Source organism: Brienomyrus brachyistius, chromosome 9, assembly GCF_023856365.1.
Source record: "Brienomyrus brachyistius isolate T26 chromosome 9, BBRACH_0.4, whole genome shotgun sequence".
Lineage (NCBI taxonomy): Eukaryota > Metazoa > Chordata > Actinopteri > Osteoglossiformes > Mormyridae > Brienomyrus > Brienomyrus brachyistius.
The window spans coordinates 24632291-24648189 of NC_064541.1; the positions used below are offsets into that span (position 1 = coordinate 24632291).

Genomic DNA, 15899 nt, shown 5'->3' on the forward strand with positions numbered 1-15899 from the left:
AGTTAAAATTTGTCGGTACCGCCCATTTCTATGCGGATGGGCGTGGCTAATTTGAACCATTTAGAGTCTACATTTAACATTTATATTTAACACTTAGCATTTATATTTAACATTTAGCATTTATATTTAACATTTACCATTTATATTTAACATTTAGGTATAAGTTAACATTTGACATATTCAACATTTATATTTCACATTTAAGTTTTACATTTAACATTTAGATATAAGTTAACATTTAGCATTTATATTTAACATTTATATTTACATTTACATTTAGATATAAGTTAACGGGGCGGCATGGTGGTGCAGTGGTTAGCACTGTTGCCTCACACCTCTGCGGCCCGGGTTGAAGTCTCCGCCTGGGTTACATGTGTGTGGAGTTCGCATGTTCTCCCCATGTCGTCGTGGGGTTTCCTCTGGGTACTCCGGTTTCCCCACACAGTCCAAAAACATGCTGAGGCTAATTGGACTTGCTAAATTGCCCATAGGTGTGCATGTGTGAGTGAATGGTGTGTGAGTGTGCCCTGCGATGGGCTGGCCCCCCCATCCTGGGTTGTTCCCTGCCTCGTGCCCATTGCCTCCGGGATAGGCTCCGGACCCCCCGCGACCCAATAGGATAAGCGGTTTGGATGGATGGATGGATGGATGGATGGATGGATGGATTTATATCTAACATTTACATTTAATATTTATATATACACATACCATTTATATTTACATATGATAAACATTTTGAATATAATCTACACAGCAAAAAAATCTGATAATCCACAACGCCATTGACTTCTAGCTAAATGTTCTGCCAGTCCTCCGGACAATCTGACAATTACATTTCAGCACAATGACACAAACGTTAAAGTTTAGTTTATTTAGCATTTACATTTCTAGACTTAAATCTCCTACGTGTTCAATTAAATTCTAACATTCACCCAACATTCTTTAAATGAATTGGGCCATATGTTCAATAAAACCTTCTCAAAACCAGAATGGTGACGCCACAATCCTTACTTGAGTTGTACGTTGTTTTCTGTATTTCATAATTTTATGCAATCGAGCCCTGTACAATGATCTGACGGATACATTTAGGACATAACCTAATGTATTTACGCTTAAGAGCATACCTTTGTGTGTATGTGTGTGTGTGGTTTAGGTTCATATTACTTTATGAGGACCAAATGTCTCCTACAATGTAATCAAATCCTGTTTTTAGATGTTGTGTGGACCATTTCCCTAGTCCCCACAAATATCTGTGAATGCAATCAAAAAAGTAAAAAGTCTCGTATTTTGTTTGGTTACTTATGGTAAAGGTTATGGGGTTAACGTTGTCATGTTGTGATTAGAGTTTTCCCTATTGAAATGAAGGTATAATTACAAACCTGTGTATGTGTGTGTGCGCATGTGTCGTAATAGAATGCACTACATAAAATTAAGTGGTATTTCATAAGCATATCGTGTTCTCCAGCTAGTATCATGTTGTTGCAACATTCGACCTCTCAGTTTTTATCTTGGCCTGCCTTCTAAAAAGGTATTACATCCACCGTTCACACGGGCTAAATTTAACTTTTGAAATATGGCCTCATATGAGGGGTGTACGCGACTTTAGTTGTCCCATGTTAGTTCACTTTTGAATTATTTTTCTTCTGTTCTGTACAGTCGACAAAGACGGTAAATTGATGTAGTCAGTGTGCTGTACATAAAATAAGAACATTTAGACATTCGTTATGATTTTTCATACCGACTGAATGTAAACATTAACTTGATTTACAAAATGATTTTCAAAATGTTACCCTTTCTCTGCTGCTTGCTGCATATCCTTTACGGTAAGTTTCATTTTTATTATGTTAATTCCTATTATTTCTCATATGCATATTTAAACTAAGAACTTTATTCTCTTTATGTGCCTTAGTACCAGAATGCCAGGGAGGCTGTGCTGAGGTGGACTCCATGACAGAGGCGGCAGTTGGACAAACCTTTCTTCTGGGATGTATATCTTGTAAGCGAAGGGAAGAGGTTGAAGCCACGACCACTGTGGATTGGTATTTCAGGCCTCTGGGAGAGGAAGAGTATGGCCATGTGAGTAAAAACAGGTTGCTTTTTGAACCCATGTCTACTAGTAGATGTATTCTTTCAGTTCAGTTTCAGTTCAATCCAATTCAGTTCAGTTCTTTATTGCTGTGATTACCAGCTCCCTGAGCTGTGCAAACAAAACAAAAAATGTAATATGTAAGCAATGTACAAAATACCAATAAATATGTGCTTGTACTGTGTACTGTATCGATAATATAGTAAATGCTGTAAATCATTCTTCAAAAATAATCATAGGACATAGAAATCCTTTCTGCTAGCATTACTATGATGTAAAGATGCTAACCTATAACATTTTTTAAAAAATATTACATAATTAAAATATCTTACCAAATTGTTATGCAAAGCAGCTTTCACAGGTTAAAAAATTTCTGATGCAGTTTCGTTCCTGTCTACTATCTTAACTACTGAAACACTTTCAGCTTTTTTGATCTTGGTCAGGATAAGCAACAAATATATTTAATTATGTTCATATTATAAATAATTGCTTGATTGGTATTGGCTTGAAGAAGTATATGCTGATGTTTATGTTAAAACATTTTTTCAAAGTTGCTGTAAAGACTATTATAAAAATTGCCATGCACAATTTTCTTAATTAATTAATTAAGAAATATGTATGTTGAAAGAGGTTTCTTGTTAGGATTTTGATTTAAGAACTTGATAGTATTACACTAGTCTTTCAGTTTATACAAATGACTCATTCCATGCTTCAGCTTGAAAGGTAAAAATCTGCTAATGGGAAGCACTACTCCCATTGTATCTATTGTATGCCTTGCAATGAGCATCATTTACATAAATCTATTTAACTATAATGCAAGATATTTATAATAAGTATAAGCAGACATTTATGCATTACTCTGGACATATAAGTATTTGATACACAAATAAATGTGAATGCTGATGTAATGCTTTATAAATGCAATCACTGGAACAAGGTAATCACTGGAACAAGGCTGCTAGCTATGCAAGTGAAGCAGTCAACACAGACTTAAAAAAAGAGATGGAAAGGAAGTGTTGCATAATCTGAATTTGAATCTGATTTGTAAACTCATTTGTTGTGTGAAGTTAGCCACATCAATATAATATACATTTCATGGCCAGCATATTAGGTACACCAGCTTGTTAATGCAAATAGCTGGTTCCCTAACAGTAAGTCATGTAAATTGCAACTGAATATATACAGCACACAGACAGGATCAGGAGGTTAAATCAATGTACTGCCATTTAGAATGGCTAATAGATGCCTGATCTTGGCAGTTTTAAACATGTTGTAATTGCTGGTGCCAGACACAGTGATTCCAGCATCTCAGAAATGTCAACCTTATGAGAATGGTGCAAAAACAAAAACATTTAGTCAGGGATAGTTTTGCGGCTGACATCACTTTGTTACTGAGAGAGGACTGAGGAGAATGTCCAGCCTCATCAAAGCTAACAGGAAGGCAACAAATGAAACAGCAACAGCTCAGTACAGCACTGGTGTGCAGAACCCTTAAAGTGGCTCTGTACCCAATACCTGGCACAAAATTGGTACACATAATATATATAATTTGAAACTGAAGATTGGATGATATTCAGGGAAAAATATTTTCTTTTCCAGGTGTAAAATTAGTTTTAAAACAGATATTTTAATAGATGAGGCATGTATAGTCTGTGCAATCTGCAGCTTTGTTTGCCTGTAAAATAACCCAGAGAACAGTTTAAAGAGCACTTTCAATATGCGCGCACTCAATATGACCTGGACTGTATAATTCCTTTTATCAACATATAAAACCTTGATCAGTAGTCGTAATAAAAACATGAAATTAAAAATAATTCAAAAAGGAAAGTGTTCATAAACATGATCGTTATCTGTCTGTTGTGTATTTAAAAACTTCATGTTGCAGTGTTATCTCTGATGTGTAGCAGTTTGGCAATAAAAGAGGCAAATACTATCGATGTCAATGTTTTATTTATCCATCACTGAACTAAGCCATTGTTCCACATGCATTGTTTTATTAACTTGTGCACGGGCTTTGATGTCCTTCTGTTTTCAGATATTGCATTATGATTTTCCTACCGCCACGATCACCAGTGACCACTTTAAGTATCGCCTTGAATGGTTTGCCCCTGTGAAGACAAGTGATACTCTGGTTGCCAGTCTACACCTCCACAATGTCACCTTCAATGACACTGGGACTTATCGCTGCACCTTTGACCGCATTCTCCACCTCCCAGTGGGTGACGAACCCCTCAGGATTATGAAATACATAGAACTTACTGTGTTGCCAGAAGGTAAGGCTTCCCTTTCTGTCTGTCTAAATTTTTACTCTTTTTCTCTCTCAATCTTTCATTCACTTGTATTTCCATCTTGTTGCTGTAGCACTGTCAGCGAAAGATGATATATGCATTGCAATTTTAACTGCCGTTAGAACGTAATTAACATTATTCAAAGTCTTTTTTTTCTGCCTATAGCTAAGAGGGAGAAGACTGCAGTGATAGGAGAGGTCATGATGTACGTGCTGATTGTCGGCCTGCAGCTTTGGCTGATTGTAGTCATAATCTACTGCTACAAAAAGGTTTCTGCTGAAAGAGAAGCTTATGAGGCTCGGAAGGCTTTGAAGGCCTTGAAAAAGCAGTAAGCCCATCAACCTAAACTTCCGTCATACTCTTTCCCCTGCTGTGTGGTACCTCCGCTACCATGTTTCTTTTAACATACCAAGGTTATTACTGTTAATGAATACTAAAAATGTTATTAATTTAAAAGCCTGCTTATAGAGGGGCGGCATGGTGGTGTAGTGGTTAGCACTGTTGCCTCACACCTCTGGGACCCAGGTTCGAGTCTGCACCTGGGTCACATGTGTGTGGAGTTTGCATGTTCTCCCCATGTCGTCGTGGGGTTTCCTCCGGGTACTCCGGTTTCCCCCCACAGTCCAAAAATATGCTGAGGCTAATTGGAGTTACTAAATTGCCCATAGGTGTGAGTGAATGGTGTGTGAGTGTGCCCTGCAATGGGTTGGCCCCCCGTCCTGGGTTGTTCCCTGCCTCGTGCCCATTGCCTCCGGGATAGGCTCCGGACCCCCCCCCCCCCCCCCGTGACCCAGTAGGATAAGCGGTTTGGAAAATGGATGGATGGAAGCCTGCTTATAGGCTACCAGCTACCAGATGTCCCTCCTCAAAATCATTGGTGGTAAACATAGCCCATGATAAGCATCTCAAATAGACAAAATTACATGTGCCCTCAATTCAAAGATTCAAACATGTGTCAGGTCAAGAGATTAGATGAGACATGGGAGATACCATTGCAAATGGCAAAAGTTTAGAGATGCACAACATATCGGTTAAAAAAATCTGTTTCAGTCCCATGTATGTCTTAGCCGATATTTAAAATTTATCAATATTCAAAGTTTTTCATCACCAGCATCCATAAGAATTAATATACACCTATCTGTAAAGAACAAAGCACAAAATATCTATCAGTAACCCCATACCGAGCTATACTGCCCGCCACTGCTAGAGTTAACAGTCTCCTCCTTGAATAGATGGTTTTGCTGTAGGACAGGGGTATTCAAAAGGCACCTGGAGCAAAATATGATGCAATCTAGACCAAGCAATCAATCACCAACCACCCCCTATGTGAAATCTGCCAGGAGCTTTTAAAACTAAACTAAACCTAACATTAAAGCTACATTACGAAGCTCAGTAAAAATAACTGATCGAAAACTAATAAAACTGAACTTAAAAGAAACGAAGAAGAAAAAAATAAAGTTGAAATAAGTATTTCAATAACAACCAAAAAATGGGACTAAAATTACTTTGGAGCATACAGTGTAGTACTGTGATCTGGGAAGGAGCCAGAAGTATTCCGGCTACTTATATAAGTTGGAATATGAATATCCCAGTACTGTCAGAGTGATTTGAAAGTGTAATTTTGGCCTAGTACTACACAGCTATGCTACTTAAGTCACTTTTGTATTGTATAAGATATGAGATATATAATAATAATAATAATAATAATTGATACTTTATTGATACCCTTGGGGAAATTGTCTTTTACGTCTCCCTCAACTTGCTCTTTATAGAGTAAGCTGTCCGCGAAGGGCAGCCACCCATAGCGGCGCCCAGGGTGCTGGGGGTTAAGGGACTTGCTCAAGGACCCACAGACATGCTGCGGCTGGGTTTGAACCAGTGACCTGCTGATTACAGGCACACAAGTTTCAAGACTGTCGTGAGTTTTCAGGTTCTCCTTGTGCTGTTGCCAATTTCTCTGGATGCTCTAGTTTTTTCCCAATGTTCAAACATGTTACTGCCTTCTGTCGTCTCTGTGAGATACTTGACTGTGTAAAATATCATAATATTATGATTTTATATAAATTAATAGTTAAGTCTGAAAGAAGCTTACAAAACATAGTCAAACATTCAGTATGGCCTCAGACTCTGTATACTAAGAGATAGCAAGTCCCCAACTTTTCAGGTATAGTGCCCTCCACAATTATTGGCAATCCTTGTAAATATGTGTAAAAAGGGTTAGAAAAAAATATACCTTTCAGTGAAGTAGCTTCATCTCACACTGAAAAAATAAGAAAAATCCAACCTTTCTTTAAAATAAAATTATTGAAAGAAAAACAAATCCTTCCTCAAGAAATAATTATTTTCAATAAAAACACACGTGCCACGATTATTGGCAGCCCTGCTTTGTACAACCTTCCTTTGCCAGTATAACAGCACTGAGTCTTCTCCTATAACATTTTATAAGGTTGGAGAATACAGAGCATGGCATCTGAGACTATTTCTCTTTACAGAATCTCTCCAGATCATCCAGGGTCCTCGGCCCTCTCTTGTGCCATCTCCTCTTTAGCTCAGCTCACAGGTTTTCAGTGGGGTTCAGGTCAGGGGACTGAGATGGCCATGGCAGAAGCTTGATTCTGAGATCAGCTAACTATTTTTGTGTTGATTTGGACATGTGCTTAGGGTCATTGTCCTGCTGGAAGATCCAGTATTGGCCCAACTTGATGGCCCAGTTTTAGTTTCCTGGCACAGGCAGCAAAGTTTTGATTTAAAATATCCTGACATTTCATGGAGTCCATAATGCCATGTATCATAACAAGGTTTCCAGTGCCTTTGGAGGAAAAACACATCTCAGAACCTCCACCATATTTTAGTTGAGATATGGATCTTTTTACCTGAGCCATCTTTCTTTTTACACCAAACCTACCTTGAATGTTTATTACCAAAAAGCTCCATTTTTGTTTCATCAGACTATTGAATTTTGGTTCCAGTCAAAGTTGTAATAGTCTTTCTCAAACTCCAGGTGTTTACGTTTGTGGTTAACTAACAAAAAAAGTTTTTTTCTGGCATACTATCCAAATAATCCATTAGAATGCATGGTGGCGTCTGACGATTTTTTTCGGAGACGTGGTAACCCCAAGATTTTACTTTGTCTTGTAAATCACCACCAGAGATCCTTGGGGATTTTTTGCCTCTCTTACAATCTTCATCACTGTATGTGGGTGGAAAATAAACTTGGGTCCTCTTCCAGGCAGGTTTGTAACAGTTCCAGTTGTTGTCCATTTTTTTATTATTTCTCTAACAGTAGAAATGGGCATTTTCAGGCGAGTAGCTATTTTTCATACCCATTCCCTGACTTATGAAGGTCAACACACTTATCCATCATTAGTTTCGTATGTTCTCTTACCTTTGTCATGTTGATGGATGACTAAGGGAATTTGGCCTCTGTGTCACCTAACGTGTGTATCCCAGTCAATCAGGAAGTCATGGATGACACCTTGAAGGTTTCTTTTCACTCCAAGATGTACAATTTACAGGGGAAACATGCTTCAGTTACATTGTGTTCAATAATCGTGGCACATGTGTTTTTGTTAAAAATAATTATTTCTTAATGAATGATTTGTTTTTTCTTTGAATACATTTATTACAAAGAAAGGTTGGATTTTTCTTTTTTTTTCAGTGTGAGATGAAGCAACTTCACTGAAAGGTAGATTTTTTCTAACCCTTTTTACAAATCTTTACAAGGGGTGCCAATAATTGTGGAGGGAGCTGTAAAATCAGTCAGTCTTTTAATAACCGGACCTTCCAGTTGTTAATAAAGGACATGCTTTTTGATGCAAGTTTCTACCCACAGTTTAGAAAGTCTAGTCTATTATAGCATATATCCCCTTTTTAGAGAACTGGTAAGGGATGAGAAACATCTGACATTTTCTTTCAGCAGCTTTCGATAAAAGTGAATTTCCTCTTTAATACCTCAGTTAGCTGGACTTTTACATAATTAGATTTGCAATGTAGAAACCAAGGTGGAGAGTTCTTCGCTGAAAAATGGATCTTATTCAGCTGTAATATCAGAAACACTGCCCCCAAGGCACTAAACTGGAGACTGGCCTTACGGTCACATTAGAAATAGCTGAGTATTCATAACAGGCAAACAGTCAATCTGGTCCTCAGGACATCTATAAATGCACAAATGCTAAAGTTATCTGCAGTTTTGGCAGGACAGACTGCACAGTACACAGAGTATACTGCAGATTATTTTCAGAGGAGGGGCATGTGGGAATCATGGGCATCCAAAGAAGAAAAATTAAGACTGTCACAGACGTTTTTGACTAAATGATATGAAATACCACAAAACACAATTAAATGCTTACCATTGAATCAAGTAACAACATAATGAATGTGTGTTCCCCCCGTGTTGGACTGATGTATGTGTGCATTTCCCCTATTGATGGACTTGTGTACTTGAGTATCCCATGTGGTGGATCTATACCCTGTAGGCGATGTTCCTCTACACTGTACCCTCTACTGTCACGGCTCCCCACAACTATATGCTTTATCCTTTGGACGATGAATGAATGGATGTTATATAGTATATAATCATAATGAAACGATAAGGAGCAACAAAAGGATCATAAAAGGAGCAAAGATAATAATAATATTTAATTATTTTCCATACAGACAAGCAGACCTCAAGGACAACTGTGACGGGATTAATTTGGAGTAGCTTTTTGCTGGTAAGCAGAGTATTGGGCAAAACATTTTTTGATACTTATGATATTGATATCACAATATTCTATAGAGGTTTTTATTTACTTTTTGGCAGATTTTTAAAATTCAGTAAGTTTTTGTAATCAGTATTATTGACAGCTTTTGATGTTCGATAAATATGTTTTATGTTTTCTGTATGCTAAATTCAAAGGCTAAGTCTAAGTTTGGTATCAAACTTACAAAGCTTAAAATTTAGTGACAGAGACTCAGTATCCATTTTGAAGAATCATGTCAGTCCAGTAAATGTCTTATGCCTCTTCAAGGCTCAAGATTATAAAGTGAGCTTGATGTTGAATTCCATTTAGTGGATAAAATCTTACTATACGCTCCACGGGAGTTTTGCAGTTTTATACTGTAGTTTTTTCATTTATGAAACAGTGGTTTTATTTTATTGTGGTAGCTCAGTGTGTAGCCCTGTTGACTCACACCTCCAGAGTTGGGTGCTGGAATCCTGCCTTTGCTCTGTGTGTGCATGGATTTTGCATGTTCTCCTTATCTTGTTTTAGTCTCCCATATTTTGTGTATGAAAACGACATTAAGTGGATCTGACATACCCTAACAATCATATCAAGCACATTAAACTCTTGACCTCTGTGCTCTCCTCAGGTTGTGACATGATCAATAGTCAGCTCTTCTGAAAGAATATCCTGGAATCACAGTTACCGTGGAAACAAAGAATAAACCAGTGTGCAGTTAAATTAGTTTAATATAATGCATATACATAGACATTCATTAGAATGTATATACTTTTACATGCAGTCTTAATCTTGTTTAATGGTATATGAACAGAGTATAGGACAATACTGAATGATCAAAACTATTCAATATGTAAGAATTACAAAATCCTTGTGTAGTACACCACTTAGTTGTAGACCAGATATTTCAAATGAATGAAAATATTTTAGGTACAATTAATAAAGATAGAAAAATAAGTTTCCGTCAAAATTTTTTTTTTTAGAAAAGTCTAATATATATATCTATTACAAATCATGAATGAACAATTTCCCTAAATAGAAAAGAACATGAAATAACTGTTATTTAAAATATAAATGTTTTGAGTGTCTGAAAATATAATCTCGTGTCTTTCATTTTAAAGTGGCCCCAAAAAACATTTGGACCCATAAGCCATGCTTAAAACTGTGATCATAAAATGTCACAAAACTGCATTTATGTTAACAATAGATACTTTAAGCACATGTTCCACGCAAAGATATTTTGTTGTAAATTATAAAACAATAGGCATGCTGTTCAAAATTAAGACAAAAAAGTTTTTAGATACTTTATTCTGATTGTCAGGTTCATGTTCATGGATAATGTGGTGATGAACTACATCTGTGGGAAGAGTATCTATGTGTCCTCAAAGATATCATATGCTTATGCCCACTACAGATTGTCTTGGAGCAGTCCCTTGAAAGGAATTATGAACATAGTTAGGAGGAGTGAAATTAGTTCTGAGAAGACTCTGTATGACACATCAACAAAAAGCTTCCAACAAAAAGTTATATTGTTAAAGAACCTAAAGATGAAGGACATGTGAATCTGGACAGACAGAATAGTGGCAGACTAAGGAAGACCATCAACAGATTGGACAGGTTAATTATGGGTATAATCAAGAAAAACAGACGAGAAACACTAATAATATACATTTTTTTGTAAAATGTTTTGCTTGAAAAGTATGTCTTCAACATAAATCTAATTTTGTTTGACATTTTGTAACGCAACTCAAAAAAAAAGTGTCCAAATACTTTTGGGGCCACTGTATAAAAAAAGTTTACTTATGCATTTCTTGTACTAGTATTAGTCCATATTGAATATAAATGCTGAAGCATGACAGTTCAGTGTTTCACCATTTATGTCATGTTATTAAAGTTAATGGGAAACAATTTTTTAGTTGACTTAGAAATAGTACTTAATATTTTTTTTAAAAAAACATAAAACATAAAGAAGGCAGGATTACATGTCCCATCATATCATCAAACTTAGATTTATCATCAGGGCTCTGCAAGTATGTTCATCTAAAATGAATCTAAAGAAAGTACATCCAATCATTCTATCCCTCCGTGTGCCACGCCCCCATCGTTAACCCCCATGTGGAATCGCCCTGGAGGTGCGCGACAATCTCCGGCAGCTGCTGCGGAGGATGACGGAGCTGAAGACTCGACAGGTGGCCAGTAGTGCTGAGCAACCTCCCGCTTATTCTTTCTGAGCCCCAGAGGATTCCATCACAAACCGAAAGCCGGAAGAAAAAGAAGCTAAAAAATCAGAGACTCTGAAGATGTGCCGATGATCTTCCTGGGGGCCATCTCCATCTCCATCTCCATCTCCGCTGCTTCTTCCCCAGCTAGATATCGGAAGGAAATAAAAGTATGCTCCTCATCCCTCGGTGACTCCCGGTCCCTTTGTTCCTCCGGTATACCTTCCCCCGGTGTCTCCGTTCTTAGTGAGCCTGTCTGTCTTTCCTGTTCTTTATCAGGTTTCCTGGTCCCCATAAGGGAAAACTCTATTTTATAAATATCAGTGACGGCTATGAAAAACTTAAAAATGCAAAAACTCTCGCATTTTGCTTGGTTACTTATGGTTTTGGTTAGAGCTGGGTAGAGGTTAAGGTTGTCATAGTTAGTGTTAGCATTTTTCTCATAGAAGTGAATGAGTGGGCCCCATAAGGATAGGTAAACAGAACATTTCTTAATATTCTAAAAATCCTAATAAAGTGAAAATTTCATGTAACAATTTTGAAATCACTTGTGCGCCTTACCTCAAAATGAGATACTCCAACCAGTCACTTCAGATCCACTTAAACAACACCAGAGAAAGAATCATGCACATTAATGCACTATTCCATGGATATGACATTTGTAAAAAAGAAACAATCTATTAGATTCAGTTAACAGAATAGCATATTCTGAAAGAGATAAGACATAGAATCTAATTTCAAAATACTTCAGGAAAAAGGTGGATTATTTAAAACTGAAAGAAAATCCAGTGAATGAATTAAATTCATTTTAATATTTACCGTGAAACAAAGTTTACACGTACATTAATTATTAATGTACACATAGTTTTCAGATGAAGAAATTTATCTTATAAATTTAAACATTTTTTTTTATTTAATAAGTCTATTGCACATGAGGCAGTTATAACACAATGAATATCTCATTTACTAAAAGGATTTACGTGTCATATTACAACTGTGCTAAGGCGATATCATCACTGCAGCTAAGCTATCCACACTTTGCTGTCAAATCACCCGCGCTTGAAATTTGTGGTGCAGGAATAGACATAACATTACGGTATCAGATCGCGTTCAGGAAAGGAGAGTCCTTGGAAAAGGGTGGTGTATAGTATTAAGTACATGATGTACGTAATACCTTGAGTTTCTTACTTTCCTAAAATGCATAAAGATGCCTTATACCATTTGGGGTGGCTTTACAGAAAGCAAACAATCTTATTGAATAACGAACAAGATAACGAACAACCTAGCTATGTAAAGAACGAGTGAGGTCTGCCTCACAAACCCTTCATTATTTCAGAATTGACGAATGAACTTTAGCCTTTTCATGCATGAATTATAACTCACTGAGTGATTTTTGGCTGTGGCGTTCTTCTTTCAGAGAATAAAAAACATTTAAAAGTTTTTGTTAAACTCTATATGTCTATTATTGCGTGTAGGCTGGAGATCTAACAAAAGTTATGCAAACCAATACTCAAGTGGACTGCATGCATTTGCAGGGCTCTCAAGTTTTGAAGACAGGCAACAGTGACATTCCACTAACCCTCGCCCCGTCCCATCCATTGTCAGGGGGTCAAAGGGGACATGGGTCGGATGGGCCGCAGAAATGGGGTTGTTTCATTAATAATTTAATTATTAGTTGTTATTAATTGCTCAGACTTGTGGAAGAAAAGATTTGATACATGGCACAGACAATTTAACCAAATACAAAGTATTAATTCAATTTTTCTCTATCTGATAAAATGTGTGTGTAAGAGAGGGAGAGAGAGAGAGAGAGAGAGAGAGAGAGAGAGAGAGAGAGAGAGAAACTCAGAAAGATAGAGAGCGAGAGAGAGAGAGAGAGAGAGAGAGAGAGAGAGAGAGAGAGAGAGAAGAATTCCAGGATGCCATTTCAGTGGTTGTTGTGCATTTTACCCAGATACAACACTGCTATTTTCTGATTGCCTATTGTGTAGGTCCTTTCTTGTTTTTGATTGGCTGGTAAGTGACAGGCTCTAGGACTCCAGTGGAGACGCGCTTGTTTCATAGCCAGGCGCTACTGTGCCGCGATCTGAAAAAAAAATTGGCCGCTGCGGCATATTAGCCCACAAATTATTTTTCCGCGTGAGAAGTACAATGCGTGGCGGGAGTACGTAACAAAACATTGAAAAGAGTGACTGTCACACTCAATGCGTGACACTTGAGAGCCCTGCATTTGAGACATAAAAATATTATAATAGCAATACTACATTACAACAATACATAAAACGTTTTTTGTAAAAAAAAAAAAAAAAAAAAAAAAAAAAAACGGCAACACAATCAAATATATAAATTGTAATTGTATTCAAAACACCACAATTAAAGCACGTACAGGTGAAAATGAACTCTTTAAATGACAATTAAAGCAGTTTTAAAATATTAGCAGTGTAGTTTTATTGTTGCTTAGTTTTAGTGCTACTACAGTATTTAGTAGTAGGAGGAACAAAGGGACCAGGAGGGAACAAAGGCAGGAAACAGAGGGATGGGGAGCAAACCAGGTGACAAGGGAGCAAAGGGCGGGGGGAAACAGGGAGCCAGAGGGAACCCCGGAAGGCAGAAGCCGCAGGGGCAATGGGCGACCGTGAGGCCGGAGCAGGTGGGACCCTTAGGGACCCCGAGCCAGGAGCCGGAGGGGATGCCGAAGAGGGCGAGGAGGAAGGTGGAGGCACCGATGGAGGAGGCAAGGCGGGAGGAGAAGGAGACACTGGAGGAGGCGAGGAGGGAGCAGAAGGCGCGACAGGTGAAGGCACCGCAACAGCCGGCGAAGGCGACTGATGAATTGGAGCTGGGGAACCTGCAGGTGACTGACGAGGCGTTGGAGGCGGAACTGCAGCCGCCCGATAAGGCACTGCAGGGGGAGCCATAGGCAACCACCGAGCAGTAGCCAGGGGGACCGAAGGTGAGCCAGGGGGCTGGGCGGGTAGGACCCGACCATGGCGCAGGTGTCCTCTTCCTCTCCTGGAGACTGAGAGACAGGGACCCGTCTGGGATCTACCACGCCAGGGTGGTGGCTGGGGTGGGTTCATTGGGGCAATCAAGGAAATCCAGTCTCTGCTATGCTAGACATTTTAGTTATCTGGTGTTCTATGTTTTGTTCCGGTGTTTATGTAGTCCTTTGGTGGTTCTTGTTTTGTACCCTTGTTTTTAATTATTTTTGTTTGTATAGCTTTGCAATTCTGGTCTGTTTTATGTATGTCCCTTATATTTCCTAATGTTTGATTCCTTAGTGCTTTGTGTTTGTTAATGACCTTCACCTGTTCCCTGTAACTCCCAGTTGCTTTAGTGTATTGGAAATAGCCTACTCCTCATCATCTGTGTATAAATTTGCCAAACCATGCCCTGTCCCACTGTTGGTCACTGTGAAATTTGTAGATGTTGAATATGTTTCTTGTACGTGCATCTTCTTAGCAATTCCTCTGCCTTACCTTGCATTTAGTTCTAACTAAGAATGGGCAGTGCCTCATAAGGCACAGCAGGCGTCCCTCTCAATATATCTGGAAAAGTGTTGCTATTTCTATACATTGAACAGTGACATCTGAAGGACTGAAGACCATTAGTAGGCAGACTGGATGAAGAGCACCAAGACCATCTCATTGAATATAATTTGTGGAAACTAATGTATGTGTCATGCCCCGCTCGTCCAATCCTCCTGTGTGCCACACCCCCTCATCTGCCCCGTGTGGATTCTCCGTGTTCACCAGCTTCTTCTTCTTGTTCTCATTAGTCCAATGTATTTAATTCCGCATTTAAGTATGTTTCCCCAGTCCGGTTATTAACGTTGTGTGTGTTTCGGAGTGTGTTACTCTGAAAATAAATCCCTTTTGTTCATATCCATGGCTTCCTTCGCCTGCTTCCATGTGCCAGACATGACAATATGTTAGTATGAATTTCAATGCTAACCAAAAGTAAGCTAACCAATCTCTTGACATGAGCATATTAAATCGATACTTTACAAATATACCACATATATTTTACTTTTCTGACACTATGTGGGAAGTATATGAAATAAGAGTATTACATTAGCCACTTAGCATTAGCAAACTGGATTTATGCAGCTGAATGGGTCTAACTATGTCAGTTGCTAATTGGAGCTTTTGAGAAACATACTCCAAGACAGTGACACTTAAAAACAGCTTGTTTTTCCCCCAGGCAGTTTGACTGGTTAGTCTGATCCTGCTTTGTCTAAAATTGGATCTCCCCCACTGGAATCATAACTGTAACAAAACTCCATACTGCATATTCAATATTGTAACCATAATCCATTATTGCACATGCAAGCCCATATAATTTATGTCCATTTGCATCGTAATTGTATATATACTGCTCCACAGTGTCATCCAGTGAGCACAGGGCCCACTAGAGGACATCAGGTCCTCAGGCCACCCTGAAGTCTCTGAAGTTTCCGATTGTTTGGTTAGAGACATTCACACCATTGGCCTGCTGGAGGTAATTTCGTAGGGCTCTGGCAGTGCTCGTCCTGTTCCTCCTTGCACGAGCAGACACTGGTCCTGCTGATGGGTTAAGGACCTTC

At 38.4% G+C, this 15899-nt stretch overlaps 1 protein-coding gene across 2 annotated transcripts; it reads left to right on the forward strand.

Annotated features, from left to right (window-relative positions):
* The first annotated feature begins 1554 nt into the window (after positions 1 to 1554).
* LOC125749407 (sodium channel subunit beta-1-like) lies at positions 1555 to 11496 on the forward strand. Of its 2 annotated transcripts, none has more exons than XM_049026660.1 (6): positions 1555 to 1823; positions 1910 to 2076; positions 4122 to 4359; positions 4540 to 4702; positions 9031 to 9086; positions 9727 to 11496. In XM_049026660.1, the coding sequence occupies exons 1-5, from the start codon at positions 1772 to 1774 to the stop codon at positions 9074 to 9076; spliced, it is 666 nt and encodes a 221-aa protein (XP_048882617.1). In that variant the 5' UTR covers positions 1555 to 1771; the 3' UTR covers positions 9077 to 9086; positions 9727 to 11496. The 2 variants fall into 2 exon arrangements, with proteins under 2 accessions (XP_048882617.1, XP_048882618.1); XM_049026661.1 differs by having other exon boundaries at positions 10510 to 11496.
* Positions 11497 to 15899: the final 4403 nt, after the last annotated feature.

What these genes read in the sequence shown, in the direction of transcription:
- LOC125749407 (XM_049026660.1), top strand. Translation starts at nt 1,772, where the DNA reads ATGATTTTCAAAATGTTACCCTTTCTCTGCTGCTTGCTGCATATCCTT. An exon ending in GAGAGGAAGAGTATGGCCAT is followed by an intron (nt 2,077 to 4,121) that starts GTGAGTAAAAAC and finishes TTCTGTTTTCAG; the next exon opens with ATATTGCATTATGATTTTCC. An exon ending in TTGAAGGCCTTGAAAAAGCA is followed by an intron (nt 4,703 to 9,030) that starts GTAAGCCCATCA and finishes TTTTCCATACAG; the next exon opens with ACAAGCAGACCTCAAGGACA.